General features: G+C 29.3%; 1 protein-coding gene across 2 annotated transcripts in view; it reads left to right on the top strand.

Annotated features, from left to right (window-relative positions):
• LOC107443668 (metalloprotease TIKI2) overlaps window positions 1-22,341 on the top strand; it is a 93,935-nt gene extending 71,594 nt beyond the window's left edge. The window contains exons 9-11 of one of the 2 annotated variants that reach the window (XR_015433142.1): window positions 18,629-18,859; window positions 20,278-21,105; window positions 21,293-22,341. Coding sequence is in view for 1 of the 2 variants with exons in the window: in XM_043051304.3 (XP_042907238.2) it covers window positions 18,629-18,859; window positions 20,278-20,458 (412 nt within the window). In the remaining variant the exon portion in view is untranslated. Of the gene's footprint in view, window positions 1-18,628; window positions 18,860-20,277 lie in introns of both variants that reach the window. The other variant, XM_043051304.3, reaches the window with a different exon arrangement.
• Window positions 22,342-22,575: the final 234 nt, after the last annotated feature.

The following is a 22,575-nucleotide window of genomic DNA, read 5'->3' as shown; positions in this document are numbered from 1 at the left end:
GTAACGAACCAAGGATAATTTACTAACACTTTAAATTTAAAGACACTGGAATATTGACTGTTATATTTTTTACAATCATTTAAAAATGAGTTTGCTAAATCTTCCTTTTTTTGGTGAGAAGGTTTGGTGTTGTTAATCCATATTTTCGTACAATTTACATCACTAACTTTGACTTAAATTAATAAAATTTATTAATTCAAATTCTCGAAGCATATTTATATTTCTCTAATTGTCTTTCTCATCTGCATTTCAAAATATTCATGAACTCAGTTCTCAGCATTCATTCTAAATAATCCTATATCACTAAGAAGCTTAAACACAACCACTAAACATACGCATTAATAACCAACGCTTACAATGTGTTTGAATATGCAATAACACGAAATGTTAATATCTTCGCAGTTATAGATATGCACCAACATTAATGTCCTGGCATCATTACTCTAAACAATGACGCTTGAGTAAAATTTCACCAAGAGTTTTCGTAATTCTTTGGAGGGAGGGTACTGAAAGAGATTGCACCCCCAACACTTGATAGTTGGGCAATCCATCAGAAGGGGGTGATGTAATATTTTTCTTTACCCTGAGCCACTTTAGTGGCAGGTGTACCTGACAGCATTAGTCCCGCCTGCGGTGCTAACAAGCAAACTTCATGCTGATATCCTCTTCTCCATCGGCAGCAATTATTCCAACTAGCAGGTCGAGGACTACTAGAGGGTGAATTCGAGGGGAGGGGAATTAAAAGGGGGGAAAGGGTGCTCACGAATTGAGTGGGTGGATAGTCTCTCAACAGGTAGGGAAGTGTTAAGAAGTTAGAATTATTTTTTCAATTAAGCTGCATGGTTTAGTCAAGAATAAAAAAATACTGAAATATGATCCAAAAACGTGAGTTAAATTGGAAATGAAAAATTACTCATATTACCAACAACAACAGAATAATCTAAGCATGTATGCTTTCGTTTGCCGTTTTGTTGAAATATTTAACTTCTAAATTAAGATATTTTAAAACACCATGAAGAAAGTTTTGCTTGTGGTCATTTGAAATCTGACGATCTTGTTATTTGCAGCACTAGTAACTATTGCGAAACCTGAAAATAACCACGCACCACATGTGATTCATGAAAAAAAAAGTAGCGACTTATATAAAATAAACACCCAATCACTTTTCCCATTGCTTTTTTTCCCTCTTTTTAAAACATCTTTTAATGATAAAAGTACATCAGTACACCAATGCAGAAAAAAATTCTGGAAAACAGAATTACCAATTCAGAATTTTGATCCTTCAGAATCCATCAATTTGGGGAAGAAAAAAAACTCATGTGAACGGAGAATTCTTTAACAGTTCACATATTTTTAAGTTGCAACTTCGTATGCTTAACTAAATTTTGTTACACATTTCCTTTCTTTTTATTGTTGAATTAACTTTTTAATGCCGTTAATTATTTCAAATATGATATTTTTTTTAAATAAAACTTAATCCAAGCAACTATAAAGTTCTCAAAAAGAGAAAAAAGACCTATCTGTATCGGTCACTGACTCCTTAGTTTTGAGGAAAAAGTAGCAACTAATTCATTAGAGTCTACTAACTGAAAATTAAAATTTTTAGGTCTAACTATTGACAGAAATAATAAGCTTGACAATTAACTTGGTAATATCGAGTTTTTTTTTTTCTTTCCGGAATGAAATAATGTTTTCAGAAATGTTCATAAATGATGTCATAGTTTTCTTGAATATTTCGGACGCATTCCTCCATTTTGTGACTAAGTGTCACTTCTTCTTACACCCCGTACTTTATTTGTCGCATGTTATGCTATATTGCATAAACACATGCTAGCAGCTGAGAAACAAAACTCATGTTTTAGATCACATATCAAATTATTTTTTTAAACTTTAACTATATGTTTTAATGACATTTGGGAGAATAGCAACAATGGTTAAATATTATATGTTGCTTTGATATGAAACATGTAAAAACTAATTATGTAAAAATATTTAATCTGCTGGTTTTAAATGTTTTAACTCGAATCAAAATGTGGGAAATTACAATTCTTGGTATCCCCAACTTCTCCCTTGCTTCAGACTGTCCAAATTTTAACCCTTTCATACCCTCCAAGTGTGGTATCGCTTATAGACGACCACCATTAAATTAAAAGAATATAATTTTCTTTCTTCCAAATCTCTTCAACAAATTGTGGCTTGTACATTACAACAATTGACACCATCTTTGAAATCATAAAATACGTGCATGTTTTGCAATAGGATATTTTACAAAATTTTCCCTCTCAAGCTGATTCAAACTGTCCCAATTTTAAGAACCCCCCCCCCCTCCAAGCTGGGCACTGCTTATGAGCGACCCTTAATTAAAATAATATATACAAGCTTTTAACTTCTTCAACAAATTGTGACTTGTACAAAATTTACATTACTACAAATGGAATTTTTAAAACCATAAAATACTTACTTGCTTTGCAAAAGGATATCTTGAATTTTTCCCCCTCCCTTTAAACTGTCCCAATTTTAAGAACCCCTACCTTTTCCCTCAAGCGTGTCATCGTTTATGGACAAATATAAATAATAAGAATATACAAGCTTCTTAACTTCTTCCATAAATTGTGGGTAGTACAAATTTTACATTACAAACAAATGGCACAATTTTTTAAATCATAAAGTGCTTGCTTCGCTAAAGGATATTTAAAAAAAAAAAAAAAATGTTCTAATGTCTTTGTTTATGATTATTATTTATGTTTTTAAATTTCCATTTGAAGCGTTTTCTTACCTAACTATTGATTTTATATTTAACTGTGCTAAATCAATGTTATTTTATGCTCATAACAATTCATAAGTGAGAAACTTTTTTAAATTAATTTATTTTTTTACTTCAAACTCTCTGAGTTAGGCAAATGTCGCTGTTACATTACTTCAGCAAATAAGAAAAAAAGCCAGTAATTATAAAGAAACAAACAACAGGTTAAATATTATGATAAATTTTGTCGCAGAAAAAAACTGACAAACGACGGGGTATTTTAGCACTTCTGAATGTTTTTCACGACCAGAAAAAAAAAATTGGCAACGCTCTGTTTTCACAATTTATCACCATCTTTTTTTCCAACTGTCATTTCTCACTCCCGTTTTGGCCTATATTGGTCCAAGGTGTTTTTTCCTTTTTGCTACTTCTATGCCTTGAGAGTCATTAGAGAATTTTTTTTTACTTTACTTCGAAAAGGGTGGGCTCATCATGAGCTTTCGTATTTTCTAGAAATCACAGTAGTTCACTGTAACCGTCACGCCCTGTCACGGTGACGATGGGCAGAAAAAAATCGACTACGGTTGCCTCTATCTGTGAGCTCAATTTTGATTCTCTGGTATGCTGTCTATTTATTTATTTATTTTTTTATCACAAGGAAATAAATGGGAAAACATATCAAGCGGTCCATTCCGTATTTTTATGCAGTTACACCAGAACATATTTAAATTCAAAAATAGAATTGAAATTGAATCTCTAAAACACTGGGGAAACTCTGAATCCTGTAATCATTCTTCTTTGATAAGATTTAAAGCAATGAAACCGGTAAACATTGAAGGTTGGTAATTTTCATTTTAAATGACACGCCTAATGTAATAAATGGATCCTTTCTTTAAACGTCATGTTGTGCTTATATGTGAGATCGAATCTACTTTGCAAATTTACATTTATTTCCCTCAATGTGTAAAGATAGAGAGAGGGAGAGAGAGATACAGAAGTAAATACTCAAATAACAGCAGGAATCTTATTAAAAAAAACTTGTTACTTTATACTTGTAACTTTATACTTGTTACTTTATAGTTGTAACTTTATACTTGTTACTATGAAACTTGAAACTAAATTGTTTTTCACGTCAACAAAATAACATCGCTCTTTTGGAGTTCCTACCTCAGATTATGTTAGGTTGGCTTTTCTTATTAAATTTAAATTTTAAGCTTTTATTTCATATTTTGGTAGTAAATAGACTTGTTTTTATGAAGAAGAAAGAAGCCATCTTAACTTTTATGAAGCTAATTTAGTATCCACTGTAGAGATTATTTAGATCTAACCGAGTCCATAATTTATTTTTCTTCCCAGAAAAACTCTGTAATTAAAATTACTTAAATATTTGTTTCAGTTGTAAGATTGCCTTTTAATTTCAAAATAAAAAATTATTTAATGCAAAAGGAAAAAGTTTTTGAAGAAAAAAATTAATTATTCTTAAAAGTATGCTAAAACCTAGTTATATCTGACATGGTCGGAAAAATCGGGAAAATAAATAAATAATGAATAAAAAAAAACGGTATTTACCATCTGAAATATTTATTTACTGTAATAAAATAATACCATTGACCTCTTTTACTGAGAAACAAACAGGAGTTATTAGGAATATTTTTGGATTTAAGGAAGTTATTTGAAAATTGTTGTAAATTATAGTTGTTCAAGCTCAAGACAAAAGTAAAGACGTGTTGCACTGTTACGTTAACGTTACTGCACTGTAAAAAATTGATACTCAAATATAACTAAACTTTTTCCGTTTTTGACGAAACCGTTTCCTGGTTCATACTCCGAACAAAGCTTACGTCAAAGTAGCAGTAATAAACATCGTTATTTCTTTTAAAAAAATGAATTTCCTCAAAATTAAAAAATTATTTCTTCATTCTATTTTTTTTAAAGAGACAATTCGCAGCGCCCAGAGCATCTAATTTTACTAAACGGGATTCGATACCGGGATCTTTCTGTAACAGGCCAACTCCTTGACCATCATATAGACCAATCAGCTTACTTCGTCGCTTTACTTTCGATCGTCTAGTCTTCATTTTAGTTTTTTCATTCTAGTTAACAATCTCCTACGTTGCACTAGGATGAGATTTTAAGTTGAGGAAACATTTTCGTCATTTATTTGAGAGTTCACGTTTTGTCGCAAATCGTGGGATTTCAGAACGGAATTATTCTCAAAATTAACGATGCCGAATGGTCAAGAATGAGAGTTTTATTTCTCAGAGTGTGGCTCCATGTGGCTATCGTTTACAGTTGAGATACCATATCCAACCTTACAGGGAATTTCAACTAGGAGCATTGTGAAATATACTGTTTTGGCGAGATAGGTTGCGTGAATCAAATTCTGCATTTCAGATAGGTCAATCGTAAAAGATAGTAAAGGAAAAAATATGAAATTGAAACGTAACTTTAATAACATTTTAACAATTAAATTAAAAATATCAAGGGTTATAATAAAACTCGCAGAACAAAAAGACAGATGCAAAGCAAAGCGCAAAAGAGAGAAGGAACAAAATTTTACGATGGTACATATGCATTTCTTTCAATAGAAATTCAGTTCAGTTCGTTATACTTCAGGAAGAAGATTACAAAAATAAATTGATAACGCATAGAAGTTTACAGGCTCGTTAGGTCACTAACTTTGGTACTTGAACCTAGTATGTTGTTTACACCACACTGTCTATAGAAATCACGAGATGATTCCCCTTCACTAAATACAACCTATAGTGCGGCTTTGAGGAGAACTCCTCAAGACTGAAAGTCTGGGGCTGCCTGCTGCTATGGTAACAAGCAAGAGCACATTTCTAATGGGGGTGAAAGGGAGGAAAGAAGGTGTCGATTGGTTTATTTATGACGGCCTACGCTAAGATTAAGACAAAACTATTCACCCCACACCCCTATTCGAAGTGACCTTTCCTGGTAACCATAGTACCCGCCACGACGCGAGACGGGTGTCTGGAGGAGTTCTCCTGAAAGCTGTACTACAACTGGAGCAGCAGAAGCTGTTTATCTGACTTCAGACCACTAGATTCGTTGCTAAGCTGTCAATTTCAAACGGTTGCTAGGGTGTTTAAGCGTTAGATTGCCATAAACCTTGTATGTGCTCAAGAGATTAGTAATTTATATGAGTTCTTTTTTAATCTATATTAAGCAGAATCAGGATTGCAATGGCTGGAAAAGGTATCATTAATTTTTAACACATTATCAAATTCACTATCTTAATATAAAAATAACATAGATCAAATTCAATTTAGTTAATATACACTTGCTACGGAATTCTTGCAGTCAGCATCTAAAAGTGTAAATCCGTCACACAGTTTAATGCTTCAAAGCATCTCTTGTGATAACGCGTGAAAATTGATAATTTGGAGGAGTTTTTGAAATTGACCATCCATGCTTTAGAGGATATGAAAGCTGTAACATGTTCCATAAAGTAACAATTACGTGTCATTTTTAGTAATCTTAATTCATAATTTAATTTTAGTTGAATGTATGAAAACTGTCTAAAATCTCCTTTAGACATCGAAATTCCCTCTCTCAGTTTGATCCCAATTCCTAGCATCAGCTCATTTTTAACATATATTCTAAAGGTGAGTCATCCTATTTGATCCTTTCGATAAAGGGAACTCTCAAACTCTCCATCGCATCCAGTTTTGAGATTAAGCGCCTATTTCCGGGCTCTCTAGAACTTAGAACGTTTCCGGAATTCTATCTGGTAGGGGGGAAGGGTGACAACCATCTCCATTCTCTCTAATGGACCGTGGATGCTTTAAATGCCCTTTTCTATTTGCTGTTTGGCAGTTATGAGTGAACATTTAATATGATTCATTGTATGGATGTTCGCTAAAATGAGCTTTTTGTTGTTTTTATTGTTCGTCATTATTAATGTTCCAGACATTGAAAGCTTAATTAAATATTCAGCTTTCATGAAAGTTATTTTCAAGATTTTATAGGATTAAATTATTATTCTTAACAGTATTAGTAACACGTAGATTGATCAGCAATTACAACTGTTTAGACGCTTCTAGTTACCAGAATTATCCATCTGTTGATCTGATAATGAACTTGGAGAAATTTAAATGGAAATGTAAAAGCGTTTGAAAAGCGTTCTTTATTCTATTTTCATTATATGCATAATATTGAGTTTGAACGATTTTTCAAACTTATGTTCTGATGAAAAGTATTACGATCTGTGATAGATTTTGGGGAATTTAAAATGTTTGTAAAGAGCATCAGGGCGTTTTCCACCTTTATGGAATGAGATAGCCTCATGTTTTAATTTTATTGTGATACATTGGAGAATTTATTTGCTATAACAAAAATATTTCTTTCATGCAACAATTTATCTGATTCAAAGCAAAAGGAAAAAAAAAACTGTACCAAAAATTACTTATACATGTTTTATTATTTCAAATATTTCTGAAAATTTCTCGCAAAATTTGCGTCTGAAGATTTCTTTCTTTTAAAATATCATTTTTTTAAAAAAAAATATAATTTTTTACGTGAAATGATGAAAAAAAATCAGCTGCACAAATCATGATTTGAATCTTGATATAAAAGGAGATATGTTTCTATCAATATTATTTGATGGTCAAATGCATTCAGTTGAACTCAGTGATATCAATCAATTAATATCATTTCATCATATCTGATAATCCTTATATATATATAATGGAGAATACGAAGAAAATAAATATTTAAAGAGGCAGGGAAAAAAGTATATATGCACGTTTCAGTAAGCAACACGCAAAAAAGCAACTTATGTATTTTAAAATTATAAAATTTAATACCTTGCAAGTATACTATGTAAGTTTATAAATTCATGCATAAAAAATATATGCATGAATTAACATTTTCAACGTTTTCCCTTTACTAACCGTGAGAACCACATTATTCCTCCGACCTATCTTATGGACCATTCATAATTACTAACGTTTCCCTTTCTTGCCTGCTACTTGAAATCATCGGGATATTTTTTGATAGAATTGTCCCTAGTTTTTTTTTATCAGAAGCACTTCGATTTTGTGTCACTTGGATGATCGTTCTCTTGTTAAAGGATTTAATACATTTCAAGGGTAAATTAATTTATCACTTTTTGGAATTACAATTGTTTTATTTACTATATAAAAGAGCTTTTAGCACGTTCTTCTCTTCCTAAAAGCATTACGAATCGAATTATTCCATTTTATTCATTCTGTAATTCAAATTTATGTTTTTTGCAATTATTTACCAAGCAAAGATATACGAACAAAAACACAACTTAGTAATAAGGTAATGATTATGTAGAATTATTGATTATTAATGCAATATGTGTATAGATTTTTAATTTAGTGCTAAAATTTAGTATGTGAAGTTTTGGTGACTTCGCTTGTTTCATCCTTCTTCATTTATTTGCGTTGTAATTTTTTTTACTCAATGTTTTTTAATTTCAGCAGCTTGCTTTGAATTAATTTAGTTAATAAAATACATTTGCTCAAAGAGAAGAGAGGTTCTGAAAGACAATTACAAAATTATTCGATAAATAAAGCAAAGTTTTATCATATTTGCTAAGTGCACCACTGTTGAAATCATCAGATCTTTTTAAATTGAAATCATCTGTGCTCATTTTTTTAAATAGCAATAATACATGAAATAAAATTAAGAATCCTATCAACGGTATAAAAGTTGGAAGTTTATAAGAGTGATGCGATTTTTTTTCCCTTTAAGTTTTCATTACAGCTCTTTTTCTACACCGAAGTTTTATTTCATTTTTCAACTAACGAATCTAAAATCATTTCTTATAAATCCTTTTAAATTTTTTGAAAAAGCTTGAAAAGATATCCATGCTCTTACAAGATGTAGTACTATTGTAAAATCTATGTTAGATAAACATCTAAACGCGTTTCTTATGTGTTTCAATATCGATAAATCATTAAAAAAATTATCATACAGGGCTGTTACAAAATAACTTCAGGTGTTCCAGAACACTACTGAATTATCAGAAGATCATTTTTAACGTCTTTAAAACCATTTAAAATTAAAATTTTCTCAATTTTGTAAAATTCAAATGATTTTATACAGTTTATTTCTTTAAAAAATATGAATTCTAAAGTAATTTATATCCAACAAAGCCTTGTCGAAAATTTATCCAATATTTTACAGCTCCGTCATTATAACGGATATAATAGTAATTTTAAATTTTCTTCATTGCCTTTACAAGTTCAAAACACGAATCGAACAGAAAAGAGAACATATCTCAATTTACGTACGACGCTCTTTTTTTCCAATGCCTAAATCGCTGAAAGAGAAGCATAACAGAGGACACTAATGTTTGGGAGGTGGGGAATTGTAACAGCGGACTTGCTTTATTTGTATTAAAGCTCTATGGTTTAACCGCTCTATGGTTTAACCGCTCTAAATATCAAATAAATAAATAAAATAAATAATAAAAACTATACTTATTAATATAGTTTGTGCAAATTTAAATTTTCGTTGGCGAACTTAGCCTATACGCTTTGAATCTCGATATAAAAGTAAATATTGCATCCAATTAAGTTATCACGGTTAATTACATTCAACTGAACTCGGTCGAATCTTTCAATTAATATCATTAACTTTATCGTGATAATCCTTACATAGATAAATGAACAATACAAAAAAAAAAATTTGAAAAAAAAGATGATCGAATCAAAATTATTACCCATCATCTGTAATTAGTTGATGCCAATATCATTACGCTATAAGCCTAATCCAGAACAATAATTTCAACTTCCTCCGATTGGAATTGATTTTCCTCATTCATTTTCTCTAATTCATTTCGAACTGTAATTTATCAAAGAATTTATATTTTTCTTTTATTGTTCCGTAGCCTAATTTTTTTTTTTTTTTCAAAGCAAGTTCAAGAACGTTGTAAACTGTTTTTAACCAGTTGTTCCACTTTCTTTTTTGCAACTAATTTCTTTGATGCAACTAATTCGTTGTAAATTGTTATTATTAATTTTTATTCTAAATTGGGATTTATCGCTTTGGTTATTATCGTTACATTGAATTTGCTTTAGTTAGTTATAGTGCTGTGTGCAATTTGCTCGAAATCATTAATAATAAAAGTTCAAATATATTTTTAGAGTTATCAAATGGATTAAATTTATTATTATAGTTTTAATTTTTTCATGATTATCTTTTAAAATTTCTTTTGTTTAAATCAATTTTTAATCTTTAGTTTACATTTTAATGTTTTAAATAGCATTTATTTTTAATTTTTTAATTATATTAAGGATTTAATTCTTAATAATAGCAGATTGTCGTCGTACCAAAATAATGTTTTGATAATTTTGATATCGTTTATCAAGAAATTGCTAAAAAAGATTCCAAGTTTTAAAAAATTAAAACGTAGAGGTCAGCGTGTCTTATATATTTTAATTTTAAAGACTGTTTTACTTTGTAAAAAATTGAAGGTATGAAAAAATGTAAGGTTGCTATTTTCTATTTATAATTTTTCCACTTTCAAATAAATGGATTTGTGGCATTCATTTAAGATTTAAGATAGTGAATTACATTAGCCAGTAAAAACAAAATTATAAAAGTGTACAAAATTATATACCGTATTGTAATAGAACTAGTTCCCAAATTAATTTTTTCTCAAACATTGTATAGTAATTGTATACTATCTAAATATTAAAATCATTGGAGGTCCAATTCGAGGAAGGAGGGGATGAAATACACAGATACAATAGTTCTCTAACTTCAACTACACAAAAATGTTAATTATTTTCCTCATTTGCTAAATTGAATTCAAAATAGTCTATTAGATTCAATTAAATTGCTTCAAAATGATTAGCTTCACATAACTTAAGTGGAATCAGTGATAATTTTTGAAAATTTTCTTTATTTGTCTGAAATATTGAGAAAGATTTTTTATTTATTGAGGGGACATTTCGCAAATTAACTCGTTGGGCCAGGGCTTCTTGTTCTTGCTTCTTGTCCAGGGACTCGTCGTCCAGGGCTTCTTGTGGGAGTACTTCACTTCGATATGCATAAGCAACATGCAACTATCAATATATTGCACATAGCCCAACCAAATCTTTCCCGAAACAGTCTCGTTTCTCAACCCATTTCTGACCCCCAAAAAAGTTATACAACTTTTGTCCCTGTGATTGTTAACTTTAATATATTTTATGATATTATTTTCCCGACATGACATTTTTATCTTACTATGTCAGTCGCTATAATCCCATTTTAATTCTTGAAAAATAATTATTTTATTTTGAGTTGTACGTTAACATATACCTCACTATGTTAACAGTTTTCAGATTTTTTTTTTAAAAAAAGGCAACCTTTATTTGTTCTTAACCATAAATTGAATGATTTGGAGTTAAATTTTTAATATCTAGTACAACTTATAAGGGATTAGAAATTAGGATATTAGGAATTTTCCAATTATTGAGGGAACATGCACGCATTGTCACTCCTGCCCAGGGACTAATATAGGGCTGCCAATGCCTCGCTTGAGTTAATTAACTCCACCGCAACCAGTTGTTGTTCAGAGTTTTTTGTGATATTATTTTGATGTACACATACAACATAAAACAATAATATATTGCATATAGCCTAATCAAAAAAAAAAAAAAAAAAATCGTTTCTCACCCCATTCCTGATCCCGAAAAATTATACCAAATTGTCATTGTGATTGTTAACTTTCATATATCTTATGACCTTATTTTCCCAACATGGCATTTTTATTTTACTATGTCAATCGCTATAATCCCATTTTAATTCTTGAAAAATAACCATTTTATGTTACGTTGTCCGTTAACATATGTTAACTGTTTCAAAAAGAAAGACAAAAAAGAAAACGCTATTAGTTTCTTACCATAAATTGAATGGAGGCAAATTTGCAATATCTAATATAACAGATCTCCCTCATTACCAGAAGTTGAAGTATAATTTCGAAACTCCATGCTTTAAATCCTACATAATCTGTTGCTGCCAACAATGAAACCAAGACTGTCTCGCCTAAATATGTCTTCGTTAAAAAGTTCCTCTAGGCCACCTCATTATTTTTGGATTTACACATTGATGAAAGTGAGAATCTCTCGGGAATGTGTAGCCGATTAATGATTTCCGACCAAAAGCTGAAAAGAGAATCATCTGTCATGCTTATGTGTGGCATTCTAGATGTTAATATGATGTCATACATGTCGTAATAGCAGGATATAGTGCTTCTCATTCATTATTCTTTTTCTAACTTTGGCATGTTAGTTTCAATAGGGTGTTTGTTGCCTAATACAACAACTTAAAATCAATAATTCGTTTTCGAAGAAGTGTTAAGTTTTTTATTTTCTTGCAGCAAATTGTGCAATGAGAAGTTTGGATACCTTGATAGTTATGTTTTTGCAGCTAACAACTTTAAATCAAAATTCGTTTCAGAAAATGTGGAAACCAATTATAGATTTTAAATTGTAATTGTCAATATGATTTTGATATGATGTCATAAATGCCGCGATAGCAGGATATAGTGTTTCTCATTCATTCTTCTTCTTCTAACTCTGGCATGTTAGTTTCAATAGGGTGTCTATTGCCTAATACAACAACTTAAAATCAATAATTCGTTTCCGAAGAAGTGTTAAGTTGTTTTTTTCTTCCTTCCAGCAAATTATGCTGTAAGAAGTTAGAATTGTTTAATAGTTATGCTTTTTCAGTTAACAACTTTAAATCAAAATGACCCTATGACGGTACTTTTTGGGTAACACAGTGCTACAATTTTCTGTTGTAAAACAATTTGCTACCATTTTGCTTATTATTGGAAAATTAACAGTCACATTTTCCATAAATAGAAAACTAAAATTAATTTTTAAATTTTGCACAGCTGCCTTTGTTGAACAATTACTGCTACCTTAAAAAATATCTTAATACGCTTATTTTATTTAAAAATGCAAAAAAAAAAAAAAAAAAAGGAATTCAGTTTACATGAAAAAAATAATGCAATTTACTGAGAAAATTATTCTATAACGGTACTTTTTGGGTAACACCAGTGATATATTTTTCTGTTGTGGAACAATTTTTTACCATTCCGTTTATTATTTATTGTTAATATTTATTATTGGAAAAATTTACTATAACATTTTCTATAAATAGAAAATTAAAATTATTTTTCAAATTTTGCACAACTACCTTTGTCAAACAATCTGTTACCTTCGAAAATATCTTAATATGCTTATTTTATTTGAAAATGTAAAAAAAGAAAGAAGGAATTTAGCTTACATTAAAAAAATAGTGCAATATACTGAGAAATTGACTCTATAACGGTTCCTTTAATGCAACAGAGTACTACAATTTTCTGTTGTAGAACAATTTGTTACCAAGAAATCTAAATATGCTTATTTTATTAGAAAATAAAAATAAATTAAAAATGACTTTAATATGTGGGGGAGAAAACAATACAATTTACTGAGCAAACGTTTTTGTGTATAATAATTTTTCTGAGTAACTTGCTAATTTTCAATTTATAAACGCTTTTGTTTAATAAAATAAGTTAGAAATTTTTAGATTGCTAATTCGTCTACAACAATAGTTTGTTTTCGTTGACTAACAATCTACGGATTTCATACATCATTTCTTATGGAAAATTTAAATGAAGAATACTTGGTCATACTTAACAGAACACTTAAACAGCAGACATAAAAGTTAAATTAAGTTTGAAGGCTTAGTCTATACCAAAAATCTAACTTTTAAAATAAATAAATTCTTTTTTTTTCTACATTACACCTAAACTTATATTATTCTGTTATGATCGAGGGAATAAAAATACTTATATGAAGAAGAAAAAACGTTCAATGCAATTTGTTTTTATTCATTGCACAAATAGTATTTTTTTTTTAAATTTCTAGAAATGATTACTATTTGAAATGGCAACAGACGATATTATATCATTTTGTACCTATTTTATCGATAGAACACTAAGTAGTAAGAGCCATATCAAAAATATAGTTTGTTTTTGTACACTAACATTCTTAACAGACCTTCATACGTCATTTCTGATGCAAAATTTAAAAATGTAGAATTTTTTTCGTAAAGGAAAACTTAAACTACAGACTTAAAAGTGAAATTAAGTTTGAGTGCTAGGTCTAGATTACAACCTACCATCTAACTTTTGAAATAAATATTTAAAAAAAAAATCTGCATTAAATCTGAACTTACGTTATTCTATTATGATCGAAGGAATAATAATACTTTTATTCAGAGAAAGAATAAAAGAAAAACGATCAATGCAATTCGAAAACAAAACTTTTTCTATTCATAAAACAAATATACCATTCTTTTAAATTTTTGGAAATGATTACAATTAGAAATGGCAACAGACGATACGGTATCATTTTGCACCTGTTTTTATCGATAGAAGGGCATTAAATAATAAGAGCCATATAGGAAATTCTCCTGCTTTGATGACATGAAAATTGGAAGATGAGTTCTTATTATGAAGAAAGAAGAAAAAAGTCTTCTTTAAAGAAGGAAAGAAGAAAAAAAATCAGATGAAATCTTGCCCACACGAAACTCTGATTACTGCTTTGATATCGGAAATAAGCAGTTTCTACGGCAGTACTTATCTTTAAGTATCTACTTATTTTGTAACGATGAAATGGAAGAAAACTGCATCATTTTCGAACTTTACTTAGACAAAAGAAAAGATAAATGAAGAAATCGGTGCAGTCTCACCAGTTAAAGTGGAGTTCAAAACATTAAGTTTGTTTGAGATAGTAGGGATTTATCCTGTAATGATGAAAAGTTTTATTATGATCAAGAAGTTTTATTATGACCAAGAAAAACAAAGATGTGTTGCGAAGCTCTTTGGCTGGTATTTGTTATATTCAAAAGTTTTGAATGTGGAGAGAGAGAAAAAATATAACAAATCAAATTAAACGAGATCTAAAAATGCTGGTAAATTTTGAGAACTTTTTTTGTTTTGAGAAATTTGATAGTCACGTTATAATTATGTTTTTGTTTTATGAACTTAAGTTTGATAAAGTTCGTTTATTTAGTTAAAATTACTTCAATTTATCGATTTTAGTTTTAAATCAATTTGAGACATTTTTCTTTTTCATAACAGACATTTGATGATGAGTCTACGGTACATTATTATATTTTTTTTTTATTATTCATTGCCTAGCAATTTTAAGCAGTTTAAAGCCTTGATCGAAGAGGGGAAAAACTTTAAAATCAAAACAATCTTAATTCAAAAATTCTCGAAAATTTTTGAATTCTTTTTTTTTTTACTAAAATTTATGGATCATGTATTAATGCAATAAATCAAATGTAATGAATCTACTTTCCAAATTAAGATTTAAAAAAATACTCAATGGTATTGTTTGGTAAAGTTAAGTTTGTTGAAAATTTTATTTAATCATTTTTATCTTTTAAGTCATAAAGATATTAACTGTTGGATAATTGATGTACTACTTTTTTTTTGACATTGTGACAACAACGCGGAAAAACTTTAACAAATCAAATTTATGGACCCAAATAGTTTTCTAAAATTTTAAGAGCCTTTCTTCTGATGGAATTAAATACCTGCTAGTGACGTCATCCTAGGTAACTCGTGGCATTTGTTGATTCATAAACCAATCAGGTTCGACAACATGCGTAACGACGCTTTCAAGTATACAATTAAATCTGATTTAAATCACATGGATAGACGTAATCACTTCACTTTGCTTTTCTAGTTGCAAGCACCCATTTGAAGAAATAAAGTTTTAATGTTAAAAAATATAACTTAGTTTTCGCTAACAAGAAAGCAAATATAATACACTTTCTAAAAAAAGATAAGTTTGATAAATTGAACATTCATTTTAAAAGGGTTTTAATTTTAAAATTGCCATTGTTAAACTCGATTCTCTTTGTGATATTTTATTATGACGTCCTGCTTATTTTTAAAAAAAGAAAATGAAAATTCTTTATTGTAATAAAAAAAACTTGGTTGGGAAAATTTTTATTATTTTTGTGCAGTTAAATAATTGTTTAATTCAAAATTTCTCAATAATTTTCATATTTTTTTTACGTATTTATTTTTTTTATTTATTCATTTTTTAAGACTGTTTAGTAATCCTTGAATGTGTGAAAAATTTATGCAAATCGAATTTATTATTCCAAATAGTTTTCTAAAATTTTAAGTACTTTTCTATTGGATGAACTGAAAAAATAAAGTTTTAATATTAAAAAATATAACTTAGTTTTCGCCTACAATAAGACAAACGTAATACACTTTCTAAAAATAAAAAAATAAGTTCGATAAATTGAACATTTATTTTGAAATGGTTTTATTTGGAAACTTGACATCATGCTTATTTTTTAAAAAGAGGAAAATAAAAATTCTCAGTAGTAAAAATGTCCTGATTAAGAAATTTTTTATTATTAAAGTAGTTAAAAATAGTCTCGAGTTGCAAGCACCCATTTGAAGAAATAAAGTTTTAATAAAAAATACAACTTAGTTTTCACTAACAAAAAGTAAATATAATACGCTTTCTAAAAAAAAGATAAATTTGATAAATTGAACATTCATCTTAAAATGGTTTTAATTTTAAAATTGTCATCGTTAAACTTCATTCTCTTTGTGATATTTAATTATGACGTCATGCTTATTTTAAAAAAAAAGAAAATGAAAATTTTCTATTGTTATCAAAAAACTTGATTGGGAAAATTTTTATTATTTTTGTGCGGTTAAATAATTTTTCAATTCAAAATATCTCAATAATTTTGAGATTTTTTATTTATTTATTTATTTACTTATTTTTTTCATTTATTTATTTTTAAGACTATTCAAAAGCCTTGAATGTGTGAAACATTTCTGCAAATCAAATTTATTATTCCAAATAGTTTTTTAAAATTTTAAGTACTTTTCTATTGGTGGAACTGAAAAAATAATGTTTTAATATTAAAAAATATAACTTAGTTTTCGCCTGCAATAAAGCAAATGTAATACACTTTCTAAAAATAAAAAATAAAAATAAGTTCGATAAATTGAACATTTATTTTGAAATGGTTTTATTTCTTAACTTGACATCATGCTTATTTTTAAAAAAAGGAAAATAAAATTCTTAGTAGCAATCAAAAGTCCTGATTAAGGAATTTTTTTATTATTTTGGGGGTTCCCAAAAATTCTTGATTCAAAATTTCTCAACAATTTTGAGTTTTTTTTTTTTTAATGGAAATCTTTAATGAAATTTTAATGTGCAAAAACAGAATTAATATTTTGGTTCAGCAAATTAAAACACACAATAACACATAATTTCAGTACCATTTTATATTTGCATTTCTTTACAGCAATTTTATCCTTTAGTCATACATTTTACCCGTTGAAAGCATTCTAGATAAACTGTTCCAGATAAACTCTGGGCAGCAGCTGCAAATGCGACATTAAAAAGATTGCAGTTCGTATAAAACTCTAAAATAAGTAACACGGCTTTGATCAAAAGAAAAAAAAATAATATATGAAATAAAATAAAAATAAACCAACTGAAATAAAAGTAATCTTTCGGATCTCCGGGGGCTAACTTTTAAAAGAAAGGAAAAAAAGAAACCTTTTTCTGCAATATTCTTTGATGTGCACCGCCCCAAAATAAGCGTGAAACTTACCTGACCGCTTCCACTGGATACTTTCTATTGAAGGTCAGATCTGGGGTCATGCCGGCAACCCCCAGGGGGATGTGGGAAGAAGAAAATTCTATTTTCTTTGATGTATGCCGCCCAAGTTGCGCAACCCAGTTAACTTTTTCCCTTGGGTTTTTTCTTTCTTGTTTGGTGTGATATTAACTTATCGCTCTTTATAAAAAGTATGTGTTTCATAAGTTAAATTTATGCCCTAAAGAGTGAATTAGAAGTGTTAATTATCTTTTAAAAGCTTATTTATGCTGGATTATTTGCTTTATTTTATTTATTCTTTTCTTGGGAGGGAAAGTTCCGAAAAATTTATATAGGTGTTATCTCAGTGTTGTGAGTTATAAATATGAAAATTAAGTGAAAATTGTATAACATCATTTCTGTTTATCATTTGTGTGGAAGCGACTGCAACAGAATACGCACAACTTTTAGATTCTTTAACATCTATTTCATTCATTATTTATAAACCTTATTACAATAACTGGAGAAGTTGATTTAACTTTGAACTTTATAAACAACGCGATATTATTAAATACATAAAAATAAATAGAATGAATTGGATGGCCCACGTGATTCGAATGAGTGATGACAATACAATACAAAAGATATTGTTTTTTTGTCCCATTGGAACAAGAAAGCGGGATAGGCCCCAGTTGAGATAGGCTGGCTTGGTGGAGTCTGATTTTTTTGGAATTAATGAAAAGAATTGGAGATCAAAGACAAATCAGAAGTCATTATGGATAAATTTTCTGAGGAAGACATTGGCCCACATTGGGCTGGCTGGCCAACTATGAGTATAATGATGATGAGTTTAATCTAGAGAGCGTTTGGAAGTTCCGGTTCGGTAGCCCGTTGGGATGAGCACGAAGTTAAGTTGAGTATTTTAGGATAGAGCAGTTTTACGAGGACCAATACCCCTTAGTCACTACGCAAGCTGATCAATATGGTCATTGACCTTAGCCAGAGATATTTTAATCTGATGTGGGATTTTTACTGGGAACATGTCACTATACGTCTTACAATCATATCACTATAAGGTTAACTTCTTTGGAAGAGGGGACACGTTTAGCTCATTTTCTAAACCAGGGGGCAACGCTGATCGGTTAAAAAAATATTCTTTATACATGGCATTATATAAGCTTATCCATTGTTTAAGATTATGAATCTAGTGAGATAGTTATTATATTTTTAAATACTTAATAACCATTTCATTTGTAGTTTTAGGAGACCTCATCATCATAATCGCCAACGAGGCTCGAGCCATCAGCATTCTTCGTCGAACGCCAACCCTTGGGACGAGAGCTCACGTAGGCGGTATAAGAAGAGGGGTCACCATCACCATGGTGTACAGTTACTCAGATCCGTAACAACTACACCAACACCTAAAGTTAAATCGAATCAGCAAAGACAATTTAATGATTTGTGGGTGAAACTGGATCATCCAGATAGGTAATTTTCCACTTGTATTTTCTTTCAATCAAATTCTTTATTATTATTTTAGTTCCATTTAATATATGAGAGAAACTTTTTTATGGGGATGGGAAATAGATAATTTTCCAGTTACGTAAATTTCGACTCGCATTTTTTTTTCAATTTATTTATCACTATTATTTTATTTTAATTCCCTTTTCATGCGAGAAATTTTTTTCACATAAGTAATAGATAATGAGTAATAGATATGGTAATAGATAATTTTAACAGACAGACAATTTTTCGCTATTACTTTATTTAATTTTGATCGTGACAATTTTTTTTTTATATGAAACTAAATAATAGCATTTAAAAAATAATGTATGCTCTTTGAATTTATTACTTCTAACAATAATAATAATTTTAAAAAAATAGTAACTTGCAGTTTCAAGCTTTTAGAAGAAATCTAACTCTATTTTGATGAATTCTTTGAAAAATATTTTTTTTAATTATCCAAAATAATCTGCATTTGAAAATTAAATTAAATAAAAACTTCGAATATTTAGATTCGGCAGAAGTTAATATTTTCAGGGTATCGAAATGAACGATTTAATATTCAAATTCGTATTGAACTTTGAAGTAGTTAAGATTTTAATAACTGAGGTGCGAATGTTGAAAGCATTGTCTGTCATTTCTTAATGCATCAACATTAATCCTATTATATGTAGATTTAGAAAAAAAATCATACTGAAATTCTTGTTTACTTCTTGTTAATTGTTTACTTAATTTAGGGACATTATTTTATGTTTTTAAGTGTATATATATATATTTTTTTTGATTTTTAAGGCCATCTTCATAGATTTCTTTAATTAATCAAAATCCAGTTTCTTTAGAAAATTGTTAATATGTATCACATTTCAAGAGATTTGGTTGGACATCATTTCCCTATTACCAAGAGTTTTCTTAAGTCGTAATTAAAAATATCAGTTATTCGACGAGCCCCCCCCCCCCAAAAAAAAAAAAAAATTATTTCTTATCGAAACAATTTAACATCATAACATCATCCTAAATTTTAAATTGTCATGCAAATATATGCTTTTTTAAAAAAAGTTTTGTTTATTTTTATCTGTAAAAAATATTAAATTTAGTTACAACTTGATTATCAATGGATATTGATATTAGAAGTATTTCGACAATGGCTTGATTACTTCATAGACATATAAGGCAGCACTATACTTCGCGAACAATGCGTATTGATTGATCTCAGTGAACTTGTACAATGCTCTTAATAAATTAATTCTTATTCTTCGTAAGTAATGAATTAAATTTTGCTTTTAAATATTCTTACTTTTTCAGAAACAGATAAGTAAAAGTTTCCAAAAATAAAAGTTTCAATACAATCGCTTTGTGTGTTCATGTCATTGTAAGCATATTATATCTAAAAATCTCATTTTCAGGTCCAGTGATCAGAGTGATCAGGAAACATCTGAAAGCATTCGAAAATACAAGAAAAAAACACAAATTTGGCATCCAACCACTAACAGCATAAGTTCAGCCCAGAGCCTAATTTTAGAAAGAATTACATGGATTGCATGCCTGACATTTATGCAATATTATAGGCAGTTACTAACTATTTGAAACGCAATCAACCGAAAAGTATTTAAAGCCCAATTGTATTATCAAGCCTGATTGCTGTTGTTTTAGTCCCTTTAAGATCGTTTGCTTTTTTTTCAAAAAGGATTAAAATATCGTCTGAAGAATCAGTGAAGTTGAAAATAAGTTTCTTGACAAGATTTTCTTTTCAGAAAATGGCAATTACGTGACATAGCGTGTTGCTTCGAATGTTTGACGCGGAAGTTATTGAATGAAAGCACTTGGGAGATGACTAAGAATTTGAACTTTTTAAAAGTGAAGTTAATCTAATAAAACTTTAATTATTAGAAATAATAAGTTATTTCTAGATAAATCAGTGTTCATGCTGATTGTCAAATGAAACTTTTGCATGACAAATAGTTGTTTTTTTATACTTTTAAATCAATCCATCTGTATATATGCGACAACTCTATTAGAACAAGTGTACCACATTACTGAGTTTTTCTTTCACAGGATAGGAATTGTAATGTATGTAAGTGTTTCGTATTATCAGCAGTATTATATTGATTAAATCTTTAAACGTATTTAAAATTAATTTTCTCTTGAAATCACAGTTTATCAAGTTCTATTGAATCCTGCAATTTTTTTTTTTTTTAGTGGAGGAAAGCGTTTGTAGTTATATTCCGACTGGAGCCATACGGATTTAGCTCAAAAATCCATGGTGAAAATTAAATTTTTTTATATCTACATACTGTTGAAGCATGCACAATTATCAAATATTGATGATTATATTATCTCTGTAGAAAAAAAAACATGTTTAACATAATCCTTTATGCTGTTTTTAGATTTCACAATCATTAATTTGTATCCAAGTGTCAGACTGTCATAACACAATATTTATCGTTGTTTCAATACATCAAAAAATGTTTACGTCACTAGTCTGTAAAAAAATTTTTTTTAATATTTAATCCTTTATAATCAGAATTTTTTAGATAGTTTTTTGAGGACAGGAAAGTCAAAAATAGCAAGAATGAATTTTTAAGGAGGATGGAGGGGTTGAAGGAAGGAATTTTTTTAAAAAAAGTGTCTTGTAAATAAAAAATATGCTTTCGAAAAACTTTTTTATCTTTACAATTTAAATGTAAAAGCATTTTATTAAATCTTTCATAAGTGAGAAACAAATTGTCAAAATACAGATATATAACTCTTGAATTTTTGTTTATCAGCAACTGTGTTTAGACGCCAAGATAAAAATAACAAAAAAATTACGAAAAAATATAATACTACTATAATTTTTGTAACATATTTGTCAAAATTCATCAAGGTAATGTAGCATTAAAAGTGGGCCTAAAATTGATTTAATTAAAATGCAAATAGCTTTAAGAGCTATATATTTTTTTTCCAATGCCCACCTTTTTAGAATAACCCACCTGGGCATCTAAGGGCAGATTTGTTGGTCACTCTTTCAGGGGCACCATATTAGGTGGGCCAACGTTGCTCCCACAGTAAGGACAGATAGTACAGAGAAGGAAAGAACATCCATGCCTTGCCCGGGATTCGAACCCAGAACCTTTCTGATGCAATGGCAGTTCCCTAACCCCTACACAGACCCGTCGGCTTTAAGAGGTATATGAAAATCCATTTTTACACGCACACAAAAAAAAAATTTTATTAAAATTACCATACTGTACAGAATTGACCATTCTAGTAATAAAAAGAAAAAGCCTAGCAACTCCAACAATTTCGCGTGCAGGTCGTCGGGCTACCGAAGCGGGGGTGCTACCCCCTTTGCAGAGGATCAAAATTGTGATGGCATGTCTTCGGATCATCCTCAGGGATGCTTCCCAGGCCGTCGCCAATAGCCCATTGTGCAGCTCTAGTGTGACGTAAATAAACTACAACAACAACTCCAGCAATAACAACCAAAATCTACGGTAATTTTTTCATTCATATGATTTTCAAATATATAGTTCCTATGTCTAGACATTTAATACAAAAAATACTAAACTGAAAAGTAGATTTTAACGAATAAATGATTTTTATGCCATGCTTTAATGTAGCGGTTCCCAAACTGGTGCTCTGCGGAAGCCTTGGGCTCCGTGGAAATGTGAACGTGGCTCCTCAAGTTAATACTTTTAATATACAGAAATGTTTTTTAAATC

This window comes from Parasteatoda tepidariorum, chromosome 4 (assembly GCF_982258835.1).
Source record: "Parasteatoda tepidariorum strain Cologne lab strain chromosome 4, Ptep-v5.0, whole genome shotgun sequence".
In the NCBI taxonomy this organism is placed as follows: Eukaryota; Metazoa; Arthropoda; class Arachnida; order Araneae; family Theridiidae; genus Parasteatoda; species Parasteatoda tepidariorum.
Note: the sequence above shows the minus strand (reverse complement) of the source record. Positions and strands in the feature narration are given on the sequence as shown.